Source organism: Oratosquilla oratoria, chromosome 15 (assembly GCF_046742065.1).
Source record: "Oratosquilla oratoria isolate Oo_2021 chromosome 15, ASM4674206v1, whole genome shotgun sequence".
NCBI classification, from domain to species: Eukaryota; Metazoa; Arthropoda; class Malacostraca; order Stomatopoda; family Squillidae; genus Oratosquilla; species Oratosquilla oratoria.
Genome location: NC_134791.1, coordinates 19,509,965 through 19,530,316, shown reverse-complemented (window position 1 = coordinate 19,530,316; position 20,352 = coordinate 19,509,965). Strand labels below are relative to the sequence as shown.

The following is a 20,352-nucleotide window of genomic DNA, read 5'->3' as shown; positions in this document are numbered from 1 at the left end:
TTTTTTTCTGTGCCACTAGGGCATTCTGATAGGATACCACGTATCCCAAAGGTTAGGGTATCCTAGCCTGGTCACTATCAGTTCTAACGAAAACTTCTTTAATGTTCACATCATTTCTTTGGTCTGCAATACCGGTCGTTCTACCTTGTAGTTTTAGGTGACCTCACCACGGCCAGTCTGGGGACCCACGGCTTCCACACCTCTGCTCGCACTTCAGGTATTGAAGCTGATCGATGATGGAGTTTGATGCAGCTCCTCGTAAAGTCGGGCCGTGTGGTATGGGAGGCCCATCGAGTAATTATGTCAAAAACTTGTCTAACCTCCTCTTGAAAACCTCGGTGCTGACTCCTTTCAGGTCTCTTATGTCTCTGGGTAGACAATTGAAGAGACGTGGTCCAGCACCGAAAAAGCTCTCTGTCTGGATAGTTTTTATGCGTTGAGAGCAACTGCTTACAGCTTTCCTCGCACAGATCCTACTAAATCTGGGGTGGTGTTGTGCCCTGAAGTCCCCTAGCGATGGGTTTGGTACAGTGCCCTCAAGTATCTTCCAGACATATATAATAATGTAACGCTCTCTGCGCCTTTGGAGAGAGTATAATTGGAGGTTTTTCAGCCTCTCCCAGTAGTTGTTTGAGTTCCTGTCAATCCTCATGACAAACACTCTTTGAACCTGTTCCAGCTCTTGGATCTCATTGATCCTATGTGGCGACCATAGCTGACAGGTATACTCCATCTTTGACACCACGAGGGTCTCCTCGCAGAGAGCGTGGCGTGTGTCGTAGCTTGTCAGGACCCATGGCACTGGTACATCCTGTCGGCGATGGAGCAGTAGGCGTCGTCGTCCTTGTCGGCGGCTAGGGCTTCCAGATTTAACTGGAGGGCCTCCGGCATCTTGGCGAGGTGTAATAACCGGAGGAGCTCCTTGGGCAACTGCACCTTTGCCTGTGCGTTAAGGGTAGCAATTCTCCTGAAGAGTTGTGATGGTCGGTCGTCTCCGAGTTCGCTGTGCTGGATTTCCTTGTACAGCTCGTTATCGGGCCTGGCGTAGTGTTTCCTCAAGACAGTCTTGAAGGCTACACACTTGTCTACCGCCGGTGGTGAACTGACGACGTCACCATAGAGGTAACAGGTGCTCGGGTCTTGAAGGTTCGTATAAGCCACCCACTCATTCTTCTAACAAATTTTGCAGTTAGGGCTATGTGTTCTTTGAAATTACAATAACTGCTCACCCAAACTCCCAGATCTTTGAGTGCCTCTTTTTCCTCTATTATTTCCTCTCCCACTTTGTATATAAAAAAATTGCGATCCATGTTTAGACCATATTTCAATACTTCAAATTTATTGTGGTCAAATTTCATGTTATTGACATCTGACCACTCATAAATTATGTTTAGAACTTTTTGCAAGTTTTCTGCATCCTCTACAGTACATATTGCTCAGGATATTCCAGTGTCATCCGAGAATGATGTTACCTTTGAGTCAGCTATATCTTTGTCGATGTCACTGACCATGATTAGGAATAAGAGTTGTCGTCGTTTTAAGTTTATTTTTTCTCGTAGCATTGTTTCCCGACTAAGACTACTATATGTTCTTTGTACTTTTTAACTTTCCAGGTTAACTTCCGCGTTTGATTTCGATACCGCATATATATTCTATCATTCTAATTATGTGTGCTAGTCTCGCGTTCGCTCAGTTGAGGGTTCGAATCCTGAACTTCTCGCCACTTCCCAGCAGTGACTGTTACCTGCCCCAGCAGTCCAAGCGAAGGAGACGGCTTCGGCCGCAGCTACGCGCCTTTTTGCGTGGGGTCCTCACCGTTGTAGGGTTGATCAAGGTAAAACAAATACTAGAAAGTACGTTGAGCACCCCTCCTCCGCGCACCTCCACCGTGACGTCATAGGAAATCCAGAGTGAGAGAGAGCGAGAGGTAGAAGAAAATGTAAACTTTAAAGAAAACCATCTGTATGTATGCTAAACTTTAAAATTACACTATGATGTTCACATAATACTGAAATTACTCAGGATCACTTTTTTATCCTCAAATTATCAGTATCTGAGATATGACCGCCAGAAAAGTTATAAAAAATGTTTTCCATGCTTTCACATCAGGTGGATTATATTAATATGACGAGTTGTTAGATGGAATGACGTGTCAATTTATAAGTTGATCAGGTAGATGAGGAAGATATTATACTGTTGATACACACCAACTAGCTAAATATAGACCCAGTAGTAACGACACATAAAAGCATCATATGTTTTTTATCATATTACATTTTGGATTTGCGTGGGTTTCCATATCTCCTCAAGCGTGGATTTTATATGTAGACCTTTATCTCCACCAAGCTCAGTTATGTTTTAACCGGATTCTTTAGTCTGTTTATTTGCAATTGAATGAAAATTTCAGGAAATGCTGCTAATAAATAGTTACTTTCAAAATGACGGCTGCATACATATCCAAATGACCGAGTATTGTGTGTGCCACATAATTCAATCCATTTCTAAGTTCTTTATCTTTGGGTAGTGAAAAGAAATGTATATTTTTATCACCTTTCAATCTAACGGCATTGCACTTCTGCACTATACAAACTGTTGGCATTTTTATATGTTATTTGTCTGCCTTAGCTACCCCTTTAATCAGAAGATGGAGCTTTGCTCCACACATTGGTGTGTGAGTGACTGACAGCTCTCGACCCGCGGAACCCTGGTCTCGATATTTCCGTTGACGTCATCATCTACCTGCGCAGTGGAGGGTCTAACGGTTCGTCGAACGCGGTTGTCGATGTCACTGACCAGTGAACGGGGTATTTGGTTGTCGAACACGTTGGTTAAACCCCAAATACACCGTTCACACATCATTAGAACGTGTAACCCCCTCTTATAGTATTCGTTTTACCTTGGGGTTGATATCCATCTTATTTTCTAAAGATTTTATTGTTATCTCGTCAACTGGGATACTGTTCCTCCTTGGTCCTACAGGATCGTGAATTTCATTAATTAGTTTAATCGGGACATTATTCATTTTCGATTTATTTGAACTTCACATTAAAATGTCTTAATTGTTTCTTTAGATACTCTTAAAGGCACAAACTTTCCATTGCGTTAAGTCGGCTTTCATGTCTGTGTAATTACCATTGTCACAAAGAAACACTTTCTAACACTTTGTCCTTCTTCAGTAGGGTGTATCCTGCAAAACTTAACATCTGAGATTTAAGCGGATTTTATTTCCGAATAGCAGTTTAGCTTTGTACAATTTCAAACAAACTGAGCGCTAACTTTGTTCAAAACAAATAATCTTGGTAACTTTGAAGTGTATTTTAGCGTAATAATTTAACTTGTATATAACTTAATATATGGGCATAAATGATAAAACGGCACTGTAATATAAATAATTTGTAGCATATTATTATAATTATATCGCAATTACTATTTTCGTAGATCATTAGGGAGATCTATACATATATATTACTAAGGTAATTTTGTAGCCGAAATAGTACATACTAGTACAATACTTAATTGAAGTTACAAATTACTACTTAATCCACGATTTACATTTTTAAATCATAGCTCTAAGAAATAGACACCAGGAATGGCAGCAGCAGTGGATCTACACGATTGCGGAGTATATACCTCTAAACGTCTCTGTCAATGCATACAAAATACATCTATGATCTTAAATCTTTACTTAGTTGATAAATTTTTTGTTCTCAGTCTCTCTAATATAATCATTTCACGTTACTCGTGGTACTGTTTCTGTTACTTTATCTGCCGTGGACTTACTGAACCTGGATTAACCTGCCTGAAATTATTTTACACTTTAGACATTGATGGTGTATATTGAAACCATGCATACCAATAATTGTCTTTATGCATGATGATGATGCCTTGACACCCATCCTATAATCCAAAAAATCAGTAATATGAACAATTCACATTCTCCTGCTTTTGGATAATAGGGCTTTTACTGTACAATGAAATTTAACTTAAAATAATCTAATCTCATATGATTAGACTTAACCTAAACTAATCTAAGCCACATCCAAAGTCTTACTAGCTTGGGGCTCAGCCATTATATATCCCTTACTTAGTCACGGGATGGCTCTACCCTGGGACATTGTGCATAGCCTAGTAGATTTACTCTTCCATATGTAAATATTTTTTGTCTATGTGGTAGAAGAAAACACTCAGCCCAAAGATATTCCTTGCAGTGGGTTACCAAGTAGGTAGGTGGGGTGGATCCACAGATCAGTGAGATATAATAATAATAATATTAATTTTATTTGGCATTGAATCAATATACATGAAGTGCAGATAATGAAAAGAATGCATAGTTCGAAATAACAATTACAATTGCCGAGGATAACACAAAACTACTCCTCCCAAACATTAAAATGAGACTTGACCCCATCAATTCTTCTCTCTATATACCAAGGGCTTCTCCCCCCTTATAAGGGAGGAAGACCTATTGTTCAGTAGAAAAATATACAAAATTCCAAAACTTATAATCTTTAGAAAAACTCATCTGGTGTTCTTCACTTTTCACTTTCTCAATTTTTTCAAGTTTAAATGTGAAGTTATTGGCTGTACTCATAGGAATGGCTGTCCATATTTTATTCAGTCTCCTTGAGATCAGTGAGACTTAAAGTTATTCCAAAATAATCCTTGAAGATATTGTCAGTAATCCATCCATTAGCATTCAAGTACCAGTACAATGGGAGGAAGCCCCTCGTGTAGCCTTGATAACAAATGACGATCAACAAAAATAACTGTCACAGACTTTAAAACATTTGACAATCTATGGTTGAACCATACACTTGACTTCCCAAAGAACAAACTTTTCATGCATTATGGTAAATTTATATATCTACTAACCAGTCACACAAAGTAAAATCAAAGTCTAGTCTAGAATTTTCACAGATAGAATTATTACCGTATTCTCTTCAGAGTTCATGTTTTTTTTTGAGTAATACACAAGGGTAGGTTTCAGTCTGTAGTTCCTTTCAGCATTAGCATTGAATAGGGACATTAGATTATCCTTGGAGTCAAATCCAGTTGTGATACAGAACTGGCCTGCTAATTTAATGATCTTGTGTTTCGTCCCCACATAGGGCTGAAGATCATCACGGCACTAAAAGTTGTACCCACTCTCTTGGACAAAGAGTTGGGGTGTGTGTGTGTAAGATCACAGCATTACTTGTAGGTTAGGGAATGTATGAACTCTTGAGCTTTCATCTGGGAGGATAATAGCCACTGATCACAAGTACAGCATGCAATCCAAGACCATGGGGAAACACAGGTGACCCCTTCCTTTTCTTTCAATCCTTAACCAAATTAAGAAAATTTTTAGGATACAGATAGAGAAATATGTATTTTACATTGGATCAGTATTCAGATTATGTACTTTAGTATAAGGAATTGGTTCTTTTAAACTTTTCTGAAGTGCTTAATTTTATCAACAGCTAACTTCATCACATCTGAAATGGCAGAAGCATTGGAGATTCTGCAAGATGCTGCCAAATGGAAAGAAGAAGAAATGTTAGACAAGTTCACATCAGCTCTTCCTGTGCTGACAATATCCTTTTTTACTATAAGATATATAGTTATGATTAAGGAATTATCATTGATCTGCAGTTTTCCTGGGTTCACCATTCACACCAATTCTTTGTGGTAGATGCATGTAGATGTAGATTAAGCATGATTTGGAAGGAAAAGTTGATCAATCATCCTGTTGCTCCAGGTCTCTTGTGGAAGACCTGTGGCCTATAGGAAACCAGCAACAGCCTCTGGTTGGTACTAGAATTCACTTAGAGAAGAAATATTATATTATTGTCTGGGTCCTAAAAGTCCCCAAGAAAAGCTGAAATACAAATGAGAGGAAAGTGTTAGGGAATGCACAATTAGAAAAGTGGTAAATATGGAAAAGGTGAAGGTGGATATGCAAGTCAGGGAAAAAAAACACAGCAGAGAATAGAAAGGAAGTGTTGAGAAACATTATAAATTTTATTCTTTGTTTCTCTCACTTTCAAAAGAAATAGAATAAATCTCAGTCTTCATGTTGTTAGTATTATTTTGATTCAAGGCTCATTGAGGAGGGACAATGGAAGGAGTCAAAGAAAATGAATATATGTAGTTGTAAATTGCATGCTTTGTTTTCAGTAATGTCCTAAGTATTTTTCTTCATTGGAAAGAGGAACCTTAATTCAATTGTACAGCTTTTTGGACAATGAACCCAAATTGGAGGAAGGTATCCAGGCACTGCATTGTGCTTATGGCACCTTTCTTCCTCATCTACCTCTGTCAGATGTTGGATCCCGTCTTTTTGAGCCCACAATGCAGTATGTGTTGTCCCTGTTTGACAGAGGTCTTGCAGATGTAGAAAGCATTTCTGATGGATCCAGTAACATAAAAAATGTGAATGAACTTCTGGAGGTAAGAGCTAAATTTATCCTGAGCTATGATGTACATGGTTGGTTAACTTTAGAACATAGGTCTTGATACCTAGTTTCAAACACAAAGCTTGTGGTGCCATGGCTGTCTTTAGACTGAGTCAGTTTTGTTTGCAGTTATGTGAAACAATGTACAGTAAAGGAAGATTTTAAGTATGTGATTATTTTGTTGATGTTATAAAATTCTGATCACTACAGTATAGTGTCATACAGTATAATCTCTAATGTTAATATTTTGTGTTAGCTAATTACCCTTCTACTGGACACCTGTGAAGTGGCTGTTGAATACACAGGCCAGTTTGAGAAACTGGAAGTAGACAAAATTCCACAACTGCCTCAAGCTGTCGTCCATGTTGTAAAAGGCACTTTAAATCATTGTAAAGGAAGGTAAGGTTTGCCATTGATGTTGGATTGGTTTGGCAGTCCCATTGGTTTCTTGTATTTCAACCTTACCATCAGTTTTTAAAAAAAATTGTACCCACTGAACTCTCCTTTCTGCATCTCACTCTGTCTCTTTCCAGCATAAACATTTCCTTTTCCTTTTCCTCATTCATATTAAGCAATTCTTCAAAATACTCTCCATCTTTTGTAAATTTGACACCCACTGTTTTAATATAATTTTGTTTTTATTATTAACCCCTTCGATACGATGACGCCTACGTAGGCGTCATGAGGAGCAAGTGGGTACGCGAGGATGCCGATGTCGGTGTCTTGATTATATATATTGTAGTTGTACCTGCGTGACCCCCATACTCTGTAAACTGGCTTCATAATTTTTTCTATGGTTATCAAAATTCACGGGTGAAAGAGAACGAGCAATACAGCAGTAACTTTATTTTTTATAATGCGAGTATTATGACGCAACATTGCATGTCTAGCAGCTAATGCTGCCCGTGAGATTTTGGCCCGGAGTGAAGGGGTTAATCTTATTTTTCATCTCTTTTGGTGTTTTCATTTTACTCTCCTGCTTCCAGAAATGTTATTTTTTATATATGTACATACATATACCAAGGGCTTTTCCCCTCTTACAAGCGAGGTAGCCAAAGGCAAAGGCATAAATCCATTCCACCCCATTTCATCCCCACATACTTCACTCCCATTCACCACCCCTCCCTCCCTCTTTTCTTGTATTGACCATAAATGTAAATTCAAAGAGACTTGTGGAATTTGAATAAGCAAAGATGTGAATTTGATTTTGTTGACTGGTGCACATATTGATTTTCACATGATAAAGACAAGCAAGTTGTTTTAATGTGTATGTATATATATATCTACAGTGACATCATTTATGGAAAGAGTTTGGAAGCTGTGAATCAGTCTTTGACAGAACTCTTTCAGCATGCTGTCCAGCTCAACAATGGTTTTGTTGGCCTTCTGAATAGATTAACTTTTAACTCATTTGAAAATGAAGACATGGCCTTGCTTGCAGATGGTATGGAATATTATACCTGTTTAATGATGAATGATTTAGTATAATTTTCAGTTATCTTCATAGTTGAAATATAACTTCACATAAAGTGATTAACCAACAATGATATGTTTAGCATGTAGATTGTACACAATTTATATAATGTTTTAATTTGTACATACTATCTTTATTGTCTAACAGTGTGTGAGGGCCTATCTAGCATTGCTTCAAATCTCTCACGCCTCTCAGAAATGAAGTCAATGGTTACAACATGGAAGACTTTTACGTCACTCACACATCGTTATCACTCTGACTTGGCTACGCATATTGATTTGGGTCAGACAGTCAAAGATCTTGTGACAGAAGTGACAGAAGGTCTTAGTTACTTTGATTCTTTTCGAGAAAATCTAGATGAGGTATCTAGTGTATTCTTTTGTACTTATCTTTATGGAATGTTATTGAAAATAGTAATAATAATTATAATTGTTACCTTGAGCACTGCTTGCAAATCCTTAGCTCCACAGTGGTTGGCAGCAGTCTATGGGCCTTCCTATGAACTGTTTGTGAAGAAATTTTACTGTTGTCATTGTTTTACGAGTATTAGCATGGGATTGTTCTTATGTCACCAGCTGGATGTTGTTGTAGGAGGGGCAGCAGTTACTAGTTCTCAATGTGAAATGGCAAACTGAGTTAATTCTTTTGCCTGAATTAATAGAACAAAGGAGTTGATACAATTTTTATTTTTTTTTCTCCTTGTTTTCTTTTTATTTACAGGGCCATCTAGATGAGAAGGTAGTTCAAAGGATTATCAAAGTCACCAGTTTTTGTCTGAAAATTGTTGTTGCTCTGTGTGACAAGTTCAAAGGATACATAAGGAGTGTTCATTCTTCCTTGGTGTCTTTACTAATAACATTGTTCAAGTTAGTGTCAGTTACAGTTATAGATGTATATATGGTCATAAAAAAAAAAAAAAAACATTCAGCACTTTTGATGTATATAAAAACATCTAAATCTCTTTTAAGGTATGCACCCTACAACCTCCCCAAAGGAATCAACAAGAACCTGAAAGAAAGTATGGAGAGGCAGGTGACAGTTGCGATTGAGCCACTCATATCACATTTGATTGAAGATAGTCAATTTATCAAGGTACTGATCTGATTTGATTCACAGATGTGTGGTTGAATGGAAGGATGTATCATCAATGATATTGTGGGCAAAAATGAGAATACAGGAATACCTCACTACATGACCGAGTACTATAAAGTAGGTAAAACAAATGTTGGGTGTTTGTGAAAGCCCCAGGAGGCTAAAATTGAGGAGGGGGGTTGACAGGGTCCATGAACACAACCCCCCTATTATTTACATGTAAAACCCACCTCGATATACAAATTTTCGCATTGCAACCAGTCAGCTGGGAACACAACTCGGTTGTATAGTGAAGTATTACTGTAATGCTTAACCTCTTCAATACAAGTCAAATTCTCGCACGCAGCATTGGATGTCTAATGTACAATGCATCACACTACTTGCATTATAGAATATATATTCACTGCCATATTACACATTCTCTTTTACTCTGAGTAATAATAAACACAGAAAACGTGATCAAACCAGTTCACAAAATTTGGGGGTCACTCATATACAACTACAAAATAAATATAATCAAGACGCAGACACCGGCATCCTCATATACCTGCTCGTGCCTCTTGACTCCTACGCAGGCGTCATTGTATTGAAGAGGATAATTAGTTTTTAAGTTTTACTTTTAAGTTTTACTTTTACATACTTCACTCCCATTCATCACCCCTCCCTCCCTTCTTGGCATCCAGGAGGAGCCAAGAAGGGAGGGAGTGAGGGAGGAATGGTGAATGGGAGTGGAGTGTGTGGGGATGAAGTGGGTGGGAGTGGATTTATGCCTTTTCACTTTGGCTACCTCCCTTGTAAGGTAAAAATCCCTTGGTATATGTTTGTACTTTTAATTTTTCTAAGTTGTAGATATTTAATATTTTAATTATTTTTTAGGCTGTACAAGATGTTAATGATGAAGTAAGAATTGAAACCAGTAGTGAGTACTTGTTGTTACTTGCTTCAGTAATGTCCCACCTCATATCAGCTAACAATGTTGCAAGGGAGATGTGGGCAACAGCTAAACCTCACATATTCCAACTCGTATTTATATCATTAAAAGAATGTAAGTTAATTGATTAAGCATTGGTATTAATATTGTGTTTTTTGGCTACCTCCCTTATAAGGGGGAAGAAAGCCTTTGGTATATGTTTGTATTAATATTGTGCACATATGGAAGAAAATTTTCATGCTAGATATAGGAAACCGTTAATTTGTTAAATGATGTTAATCAGTGTTATTGTGAAGATTATTATAAATACTATTTAAATAATGAAGAATATTTTCATATGTGACAGAATATTGCATGCTCTTTAAGCAATACCCAGTTTTGAAATTTATTTGTAATTAATTCAGGTCACATTGGTCTGAGCATTCCAGTTATGCTCCCTGGCATCATGTGTCAGGGCAAGCCACAGACTGATGTGAGTCTGTATCAGCATGTTCTGATGAGAGCTTGCGGATACGTTGCAAACTCTACCCCAGAGGAATATTCCAGAATTGAACAAGAACTTGCCAAGGGATTGTTAAGTGACTCATCATGGGTCTCTCTCTTTGCCTCGGATGTGTGGTGCTTTGTTGGGAGGTAGGATGCTTTGTTATAGGGTGAGATGCTAAGGAACAGGTGGATAGAAATAGCATTCCAAAATAGTTGAGTCCTATTAATGGTTGTTATGCACATACACTGTGTTTCCCAAAGTAGCTTCTAAATGTCATTTAAAGATAAGAAAATATGCATAGGAAACTGTTATTTATGTGTATTTATTTACCTAAAATAATGTACAGGAATGAAGGAATGCTGTGTCTTACTCCCCAATTTATTACATCTAGTTTCAAATTTGTGTATAACTAACTTGGGGCCATATCCTTATTTTCCAATTACAGTGAGACCTCTCATTAACGGACGTTAATTAGCTGTGTTTGTGGTGTTTTCGGTGCTTTGGTGCTGTTGTTTAGTGCGTGCAATCACTATGCCACCCAAAAACCACTCCAAATCAACGGATTATTCACATCACTGGAAACCGTTAGCCCTCCTTTTAGTCCGTTAATGAGAGGTAGTACTGTATTGTATTTACATTTGAATTCGTGTATTGTTTTGGCATGGGCTGTATCACCTTCTAGTCTATGTATTTATGGAAAACTATTTCTTCACATCCTTTAGACATGAAGTCTTTCTCAATTTGTTCTCATAACCTCTAAAATCCCTCCCATTCCTAATCAAGAGATCTCTTCTGTCAGTGTAGTCTGTCCTCTTTAGTGAACTGAATACTGCAATCATATCTCATTCTTTAAGATTTTTCAAAATTGGCAGACCCAGTGTTTTTTAGTCTTTCCATATATGATTTATCTGCTAGACTGGGAACCAGTGTGGCTGTTGCCCTTTGTATTCACTCAGTGTTAACATAAGAACATAAGAATAAAGGAGACTGCAAGAGACCATAAGGCCTACACTAGGCAGCTCTGTATCCATCACCACCTGTCATCCCCATCCATAAAGTTGTCTAATCGTTTTTTAAAACAACTGATAGTTTCAGTGCTTACTACATGGTTACTAAGTTTATTCCATTCATCGACCACCCTATTAGTAAACCAATTCTTGCCTATTTCCTTCTTAAATCTAAATTTGTCCAGATTATACCCATTACTGCGAGTCCTGCCCTGTTGTTTTATTATGATGACCTTGTTTGCTTCACCCTTGTTATAGCCTTTGATCCACTTGAACACTTCTATTAGATCACCCCGCACTCTACGTCTTTCCAGAGAGTGTAAGTTTAGGTGCCTAAGCCTCTGTTAGGATATAAGCAACACTGAGTGAATACAAAGGGTAGCAACCACACTGGTTCCTAGTCTAGCAGATAAATCAGCAGATTTCTCCCCATCTTCTCCTTTTATGCATGGGGGGGAGGAGAGGGGGGGTCGCCGATTTAATGAAGCGGCCTTGCTGTGGATGTGCTGTGTCTTGAGACACTGCTTCTGACCCAGGGCAGTGGACAAGGTGCAGGAATGACCCGTCATCCAGAAGGTGCTAAGATAAGATGGAGGGTGGAGGGGTGTGGAGTGTATTCAGGGATGGAATGGGTGGGAATGATTTTATGCCTTTTCCTTTTTGGCTACCTCCCTTGTAAGGGAGAAAAAGCCCTGGTATATGTATGTGTATGTATGTATGTATATATGATTTATCTGCTAGACTGGGAACCAGTGTGGTTGCTCCCCTTTGTATTCACTCAGTGTTGCTTATATCCTTCACTCTGTTAGGACCATAACACATATACATTATAGTCTTGGTTGGATCAGGGTGTCTTTGTGTATATATCTGTGTGTGTGTGTACAGCATGTATACAAACTTTGACAACAAAGTTTGAGGATATATCATTGATGGAAAAACAAGCCCACTATTCTATAATGAAATCTAAAACTATGTTTTGAAAACAGTATGGTAGCCCAGGTCAGTACACTTTGTAGCCAACCAAACACTGATGCCCCATCTCTTCTTCCCCCTTGTCTACTTGTTGATCTTTCAATTACAATTCAGCCAGAATCTGAAGTACCGAGATAAGTCCAACCACACAGAATTTATTAAAGTGGAAGAAGGCTGGATGGGGGTGTTAGTGTTGTAATGGGAGGTGTGATTTAATTTGTTTTATTTGTTTCTGATGTGGGTATATATTTTGATTTTTGGCACCCTTCAGGGGAAAAGCCATGTGGTACATACATTTACATAAGACTTGATTATGGCTATCATGCAGGTATGGAACAAGTGAACTCTGTGAAACTCACTGTCTTTCATTGTGTGAGTTACTGGAGGTTTTACCTGACTCATGCATAACACAGAAAAGGACCATAGCAATGTTGCTGAGACGACTAATAAGGATGCTAGATGTAGACCGAAAAGAAAATATTTTCCAGAATTTGTGCAAAAGTAAGTGATCATATTTTTTTATGATTTTCTATTCTTTATATTTTTTCCTCCTTGTGGATGATGGGATGATCCTTTATCCATGAGTAGCTGTGATATGAAGGTGGTGGATGGGAGTGGGTGTGTGCCTTTGACTTGGCTACCTCCCTTATAAGGGGGAAAAAGCCCTTGGCGTATAAATAGAGATAGATGAGAGATTTAATTTTCACATAGGAGGGAGTGAGAATAATGGATGTGATATGTGTGAAAATACTGAGGATTTTCTTCTCCCATACTTGGTCATCATGCTTTGTGGATACTGGCATAGAAGTTGGGGAGGGAAAGAAATTGATCTTTTTAAATATGTACAGATGCTTCCACTGTGGGAGTTAATGTTTGTTTATTCTTACTTTATCCACAGAATCTTCTCCAAGTCTTGTACATTGTTTCCCTGAAGAAATGTGTGAAGATGTTCATTTAACTCCCATCTGGAAGAACTATTCTAACTCTGTGTCCCAAGGCATCAGTAAGATTGTGGAAGGTGCTGCCACAGATGAAACATTAAAATCCATGGTAATGAAAATTAAGACAGTAGATGCAAAAATGTAAAGATGTGTATCAGTGAATACAAGATTTTGCCTCATTTCATTATGTTTTCTGTATGGTTGCAGATGACTGGCATGGAGATGCTATATACATTTGTACTTCCTTCAACTACATTTGCCACCACAAATCTTGAGGAATTTGGAGAGGTTGTGAATTCTCTTTGTAAATTGTGGCGCAGGTAAGCCTTGGCATCACTGACAGTAAAGTGGCTCTTTATCACTGTTCAGAATGTATGCATGTACATATACATATACCAAAAGGCCATTCAAAGTCAAAAGGCACAATTCCACTCCCACCCATTTCATCTCCACACACTCCACTCCCAATCACCATCCCTCCCTTCCTCTTTTCTTGGCTCCTCCTGGATGATGGGTCATCCCTGCATCTCGCCCACTGCTCTGGGTCAGAAGCAGTGTAGCAAGATACAGCACATCCACAACAAGGCTGCTTCATTTAATCGTTGTTTCCCACTCTCCATCCCCTCATGCAGAAAAAGAGAAGATGGGGACAAATCCCTTTGGGTTGCATCAAAATATCATTCACACATACTCCCTCACCCCACTCCCTTCCTTGTACCATAGCATCATCCATACACAACCATTCTTCACTCACCCCTATCTTCTGTCTTCTCCCTTCCTCAACAGACATTCCCCTCTTTCCCAATGCCCCTTTTACTCCATCCATCCATCTCATCCATGGCTGTCCCCTCATGTTCATTCCCTCCACTTCTGCCTTCCACACCTCTTTTACTAATCTTTCTTCACTCATTCTTTCCATGTGTCCAAACCATCCCAATACTCTTTCATTAACTCTATCTCCCAACTCCCTTTCCATCTCCACTCTCCTTGATTCTCACCCTATCCAGGCTAGTAACCCCTACCATACTTCTCAGGCAATTCATCTCAAACATATTTAAACTCTTTCTCTCTTATGTTCCATGTTGCTGCCCCATACATTGCTGTTGGCACAATCACCTCTTCATACAATCTCCTCTTAACATTCATTCCCAAATGTCTATTTCTCATTACACTTTTTAATCCCTCAAGGCTTTACTTGCTTCTCTCAATCTCCACCTCCACTCCTTCCTCTCCTGCCACATTCGCACTCAAGTATTTAAAGCTGTCCACTTCCTCCAGTCTTTCTCCCTTAATACTCACTTCCAATTTGCACCCATCTTCTCCCCTTGTACATCTCATCATCTTACTTTTACCCACATTTATCTTCAACTTCCTTCTTTCACACACCTTCCCAAACTCTGTCACTAACTTTCTTAATCCCTCCTCTGATCCTGCTACAATCAGTGTTGTCAGTAAACAACAACTGGCTTATCTCCCATTTTCTTTAACCATCTCCAATCCCTGATGAATTACCCTTGTAGTTACTTCTTGCACTACCCCATCCATGTATAAATTGAACAATCATGGTGATATGACACATCCTTGGCGAAGTTCTGCCTTTACCTCAGACCACTTGCTCTCTCTATTTCTAATTCAAACACAGGCTCTACTACTCTCATAAAAACTCTTGACTGCTCTTAACAGCTTTCCTCCTATCCCATATATCTGCAATACCTCCCACAGTGCCTTCCTATCTACTCAATCCATAGAGGACCAAAAAACATCCTAACCTTTTCCTAAAGCTTTCTCACATATCTGTCTTACCAAAAAAATCTGATCCATGCAACCCCTACCTGTCCTTAACCCACACTGCTCCTCACTTATTATTCCCTCTGTTCCTCTCCCAATTCTCTCAATCAAGACCCTCCCATAAGCCTTCCCAACTACACTCAACAAACTGATCCCTTTGAAACTACTACACTGCCCTATACAAGAGAGGTAGCCAAAATCAAAAGGCATAAATTCAAAATGTAATAATAATATAATTGTTGCTTCAAGTGTCACTGACTGGAAACAGTGGTTGGCAGTGGTCCTCAGCCCCACTTATATATCTCTCTGGGAAGAAACTGTGGACTATTATCTGTGTTATATAAATACAGAGCAGTTTCTGTGTCACTGGCTCATAGTAACAGGGAGAGAGCAGTTGTCAGTTGTCAGCTGTTTTTATGTGAAAATGTGGAGGAAATACAGTTGAAATTGATAGTGACCTTGGGCCTGGTCTGAAAACAGAATGTCACTTCCTTGTGGGGTGCACTTCTGGACAGGGGTGAGAATGTTGATGAAATTTCAAGATAGATGGTATGGAGAAGGTACTCCTTGACTAACCACCCTGGGTCATATCTAAGTTTTCATATGGTATTATTAAATAATTCAATTTGGAATTGTTTGATTTTTATCAATTGCATTTTATCCTTTTGTGATAGATTGCCCATTGACACTTCAGTTGGCACATTAGAAGAGGAACTGTTTCAGCATTTGGCATTACTCAGCAGCAGTGTTCTTGATCATTTCGACAATGAAGATTTGCTTTATGTAAGTTTTGCTTTAATTATTGGTCATGATTTTGTGACTCCTCTTGTAAAAAATATGTAATACATTTGTTTAGGAGTCATCAATGATTATTATTATTATTTTTTTTTTTCCCAGATCCTAGATGTATGTAGAAAGGCAGCAGAATTTGGTACGTTGGGGACTAAATGTAGTGTATGCCATGTCATTGAAGCTCTAGGTGGACGTTTTATTAGTGATTGTTCACAGCAGCAAGAAATATTGCAACTTATCACAGGTGAGGAAGAACTAGGCCATGCATGTTTTTAGCAATATAACAAGTCCTGATAACATTATTCTAGGTATCCATGTAAATAAAAGTATATATGTATATATTTTAACTTCTTTGTATTAAGAATGCTAACTTGATTTATTCCTTGTATGCAGACACCCTGGTTACCCTACTTCAGAACGAAGATGCTTATGTACAGCAAACAGCCCTTGATGCTTTCGTTAAGTTTGGTCAACGCACACAGCACGTGGAGGTAGGAGACTGTGGAGCTGTAAAGTTCCTCAAATGACTTTGGTTTGGTTTGTGATTATGTAACAACTCATTGCCCCATACCAAAGGAGGAGTGGGGGAGGGGTGCCTTTGTTTGGTGGCTGAATGGACTAGGTGTTGGCATCTGGTGGCATTAAGGTAAATAGATGATGGTTAAGAGTCCTGCTTAGAGAACTGTGATGGTAGCAAGGACATACAGTCTAATTTCCAAAGTTCAACAAAGGCATTCATTGCTTAGCCACCTTACAGAATGAATTACGTCAATGTTACTGTGGACTTTTGCTATTTCATCACCAACCATCTAAAGTTCAGCAATCTGTTTTCATTGAGGGTCACATAGTTATTATATCGGGTAAAATGTTACTGCATTTGTTAACTAACTTACATACATACATAGATCAAGGGCTTTTCCCCATACAAGGGAATTAGCCAGAGTCAAAGGCATAAATCCACTCCATTTCATCCCCACATACTCCACTCCTATTCACCATCCCTCTCTCCCTCCCTCTTATCTTGGCTACTCATGGACGACGGGTCATCCCTGCATCTCGCCCACTGCCTTGGGTCAGAAGCACTGCAGCAAGACACAGCACATCCACAGCAAGGCTGCTTCATTTAATTGGTGATCCCCCTCATGCGGCCTTGCTGTGGATGTGCTGTGTCTTGTGACACTGCTTCTGACCCAGGGCAATGGACAGGATGTAGGGATGACCCGTCATCCACGAGGTGCCAAGATAAGAGGGAGGAAGGAGGGTAGAGGGGAGTGGAATATGTAGGAAATGGAATGGGTGGGAGTGGTTTCTATGCCTTTTTCTTTTTGGCTACCCCCCTGTGTAAGGGGGGAAAAAGCTGTTGGTATATGTATGTATATTTTGACCTGCATCCAATGTTGTTATGGACTAAGTCCTGTCAGCATACATTTCTACTTTACTCGTAATCCATTGTAATTTGTTGTGGCTGCTGATGACACGGTAACCCCAGTACAGCTAAATGGTTAAACCTATGTAATTTAATTTTTCAATAGTATTATTGTTGACTCGTGCATTTGTTCTGACTTACACCAGGCAATTTTATAGGGCCTATGGAGTGAATGCATGCCTTAGCTGGATACCTCTCTTATAAGGTGGAAGATCCTCTTGTTATTTAGACAGATTAATAGTTTTATTGATTTAGGGAAGTCCCTTACATAGTGGAAGGACTAAACCATCTTCATTTACCTTTTCACTGATGTTCAAGATTAGTACATTTTTCCAACAAATGTAAAAATAATTTCTAGGTAATTTCTGATTAATGTTATGTTCATTGACAGTAGATGTGTGTGTATATGTGAATATATATATATATATATATATATATATATATATATATAGATAGATAGATAGATAGATAGATAGATATTTGTTCCTCATTTAATTTATGTATTTCCTACTGTAGGTATTACCAAAGTGTGTTGAACAGTGCCGCCAAGATGTGGAAGACAAAATTACACAGTACTTGAGTGAGAAGCCAGCACCAGCTCTTGCAGAAGCTTGTGAGGCTGAAGTCTTTAGACAGCAGAAGACAACATTTCAGAACTGCACTGAGCCATTGTTTACACCAGTTGTGTACAAATCTAAGGATGACACACAGCCAGAGGAAAAGAATCTTCAAGATAGTCAGGAGTCAAGCTCACCACCCAATAAGAAAATGAAGGTAACAGAGGCTGAGAATGAGGATTCAGATAGAGGCCTTGTGAAACCTTTGTTGCAAGCCCTCAGAGCAAGTCAGGATGCCCTACACACATTGTGTACTTCAGGTGTTGGACTGAGTGACAGAGAACGGGAAGATATTCAGTCTTTTCTGCTTGCTTTAACTAACAAGTGGAAGGAGCTATGATGTGAAACTTATATACCATTCTGTGTTCTTCCTCTCTCAATATATATATCCATGAGAAAGATGACAGTGATCATATTGTTGAACTTATATTGATTTTCTCTCTTTCTCTTATGGTACCTTTTTCATGGTGTGAGGTCAAGCAGTATTCCAAAAGATATATAGGTCTTCCATATGTCTTTTGATCAAGCACAGTTATCCTCAGGGAGGAATTGTTACAAGACTAGTGTTACATTGGAGTTTATAAAGCATGCATTCTGAGAAAGGACACATTACATAGGTTATGATCCTTTGCTATGCCTGGTCTTCCTCTCAAGCTGACTCCATCTACTTGTGCCTTCCAGACTATTTTTACTAGTATTTTCTCATTCATTCATTCATTCATTCATTCCATATCAGAAATTCCTGGTCCACACTGTTTGTCAACACCCTTTATAGCCCCACCAATGTCTACCCCATCTCTATATTTTTCACTCTTTCCATTCTTGTAATACCTATAATATTTTTCCAACACTTAATCTCAGAAGTATTCATTCTCCCTCTCTGCCTCCCTTATATTCAATGAGTCATCTGCAGATAGTGCTATGGGTACAGTCACTCCCTCATACAACCTTCTGTTTGTATTCATCATTAAATAATTATTTCTTATTTTTTCATTCTACTTAAGACATCAACTTGTTTCATTTACTCTATCATTCACTCCACTCTTCACTGCCACACCCACCCACACCTTCCTCAAGCCTTTTGGCCTTCACTATCACATTCAACTTACCACCGTTATTTGTTGTACATCTCGTTAATTTGCTTTTGTCCGCATTCATGAGTAACTTTCTTCTCTCGCATACCCTTCTAAACAGTCACCATTCTCTCCACAGGACCAGCCATAAGTGCCATGTCATCTACAAATACAATTGATTCACTTCCCATACTCTTTAGTTTTCACTCACCAGTTCCACACCTCTGCCTACAGCTCGCACACCGACGCAACCAGTTGCACGAAACCAGTTGCTTACAACACCACAACCAATTGCACTGCTTCTATCCTTGAAGACACTTTCGCGTCGAATGTGAGACTAAGAAGACCCATAAATAGAAAGTATAGAAAAAACAATAAAATAAAATAAAATGTGTATGACTGGTCTCGTGCAACTGGTTGTGTCCGTGTGCAAACTGCCTATTCTTGGCTTAACCTCCCATATTTTCTGGTACTTAGAATTGGTGAGCTTACAAATTTCTGTAAGGTTTATTGAATAAAGTATTTCGAACTGAATAGAAATGTTTTTTGTCCTTGCATGTTTTCTAGGTCTTTTTCCAGTGTTTGTCATGAGACACCAGGGTAGAAAATTGCCTTACCCTGTTAAACGTCATGAATTGATGTCAAACATCTGAACCATGAATTCTGTTCCATAATGATTATTGTTCGTTTTTCGTGATGGTGTGATGGCTTGGATATTTGAATTACTTTAACTTGGATTTACAAGACAAACTGTATCCATAGCCACGCCATCTTTTCTAAATGGCAACACGTCAATCCAACGACGCCGTGACAAGTTGTGAAGTGTGTCAGGGTCCCGCCGTGGATCGGTGGTACTGGGGATTTCGGCGTTTGTTCAAACCCTGGCCGCGGCGCAGAGGTTAGGAAGGTCATCCACGCTGAGTAATGGCCCCTGACCGCTGCTTACCTCGGACCTGAGGTGACTTGGTTGCATCACTTATGTGAGGCAACAGCGTCCTCCGGGTATCGTCACTGCAACAGTAGCATCATACCGGCGGTCCGGGTTCGAATCCCGCCCAGGGCTAAAATAATTTCAGGATAGCTGCGCTGCGAGTCGTTACTCCAACTCGTGGGCGGGGAGTTGGGGGGTGCATGTAAGGTCACAGCATTACCCATAGGTCGGTCACTCTTCCGGGAGGGAAATAGCTGTCAATCACGAGTCCAACACGTGATCCAAGACAATGGTGAATCACACTGTCTCCTGTGTTTATGCACGGACTGATATGACCACCTTCAAGGCCGAAGTCCGAGCTGGTACCAACCCCGCAAACCATATAAA

The 20,352-nt window shown here is 39.2% G+C and overlaps 1 protein-coding gene across 1 annotated transcript; it reads left to right on the top strand.

Annotated features, from left to right (window-relative positions):
- The first annotated feature begins 3,250 nt into the window (after positions 1-3,250).
- On the top strand, positions 3,251-19,560 carry LOC143033330 (FIGNL1-interacting regulator of recombination and mitosis-like). The gene is made up of 16 exons (XM_076198637.1): positions 3,251-3,299; positions 5,460-6,429; positions 6,691-6,833; positions 7,724-7,878; positions 8,056-8,270; positions 8,629-8,774; positions 8,877-9,000; positions 9,877-10,045; positions 10,336-10,564; positions 12,726-12,898; positions 13,296-13,447; positions 13,546-13,658; positions 15,801-15,909; positions 16,024-16,162; positions 16,312-16,409; positions 17,861-19,560. The coding sequence occupies exons 2-16, from the start codon at positions 6,331-6,333 to the stop codon at positions 18,299-18,301; spliced, it is 2,505 nt and encodes an 834-aa protein (XP_076054752.1). The 5' UTR covers positions 3,251-3,299; positions 5,460-6,330; the 3' UTR covers positions 18,302-19,560.
- Positions 19,561-20,352: the final 792 nt, after the last annotated feature.

Bases quoted from the DNA above. Each gene is read 5' to 3' on its own strand.
- LOC143033330 (XM_076198637.1), top strand. From the start codon at position 6,331: ATGCAGTATGTGTTGTCCCTGTTTGACAGAGGTCTTGCAGATGTAGAA. The intron at 8,775-8,876 runs GTTAGTGTCAGT...ATCTCTTTTAAG, and splicing joins TTACTAATAACATTGTTCAA to GTATGCACCCTACAACCTCC. The intron at 12,899-13,295 runs GTAAGTGATCAT...CTTTATCCACAG, and splicing joins TTTCCAGAATTTGTGCAAAA to AATCTTCTCCAAGTCTTGTA.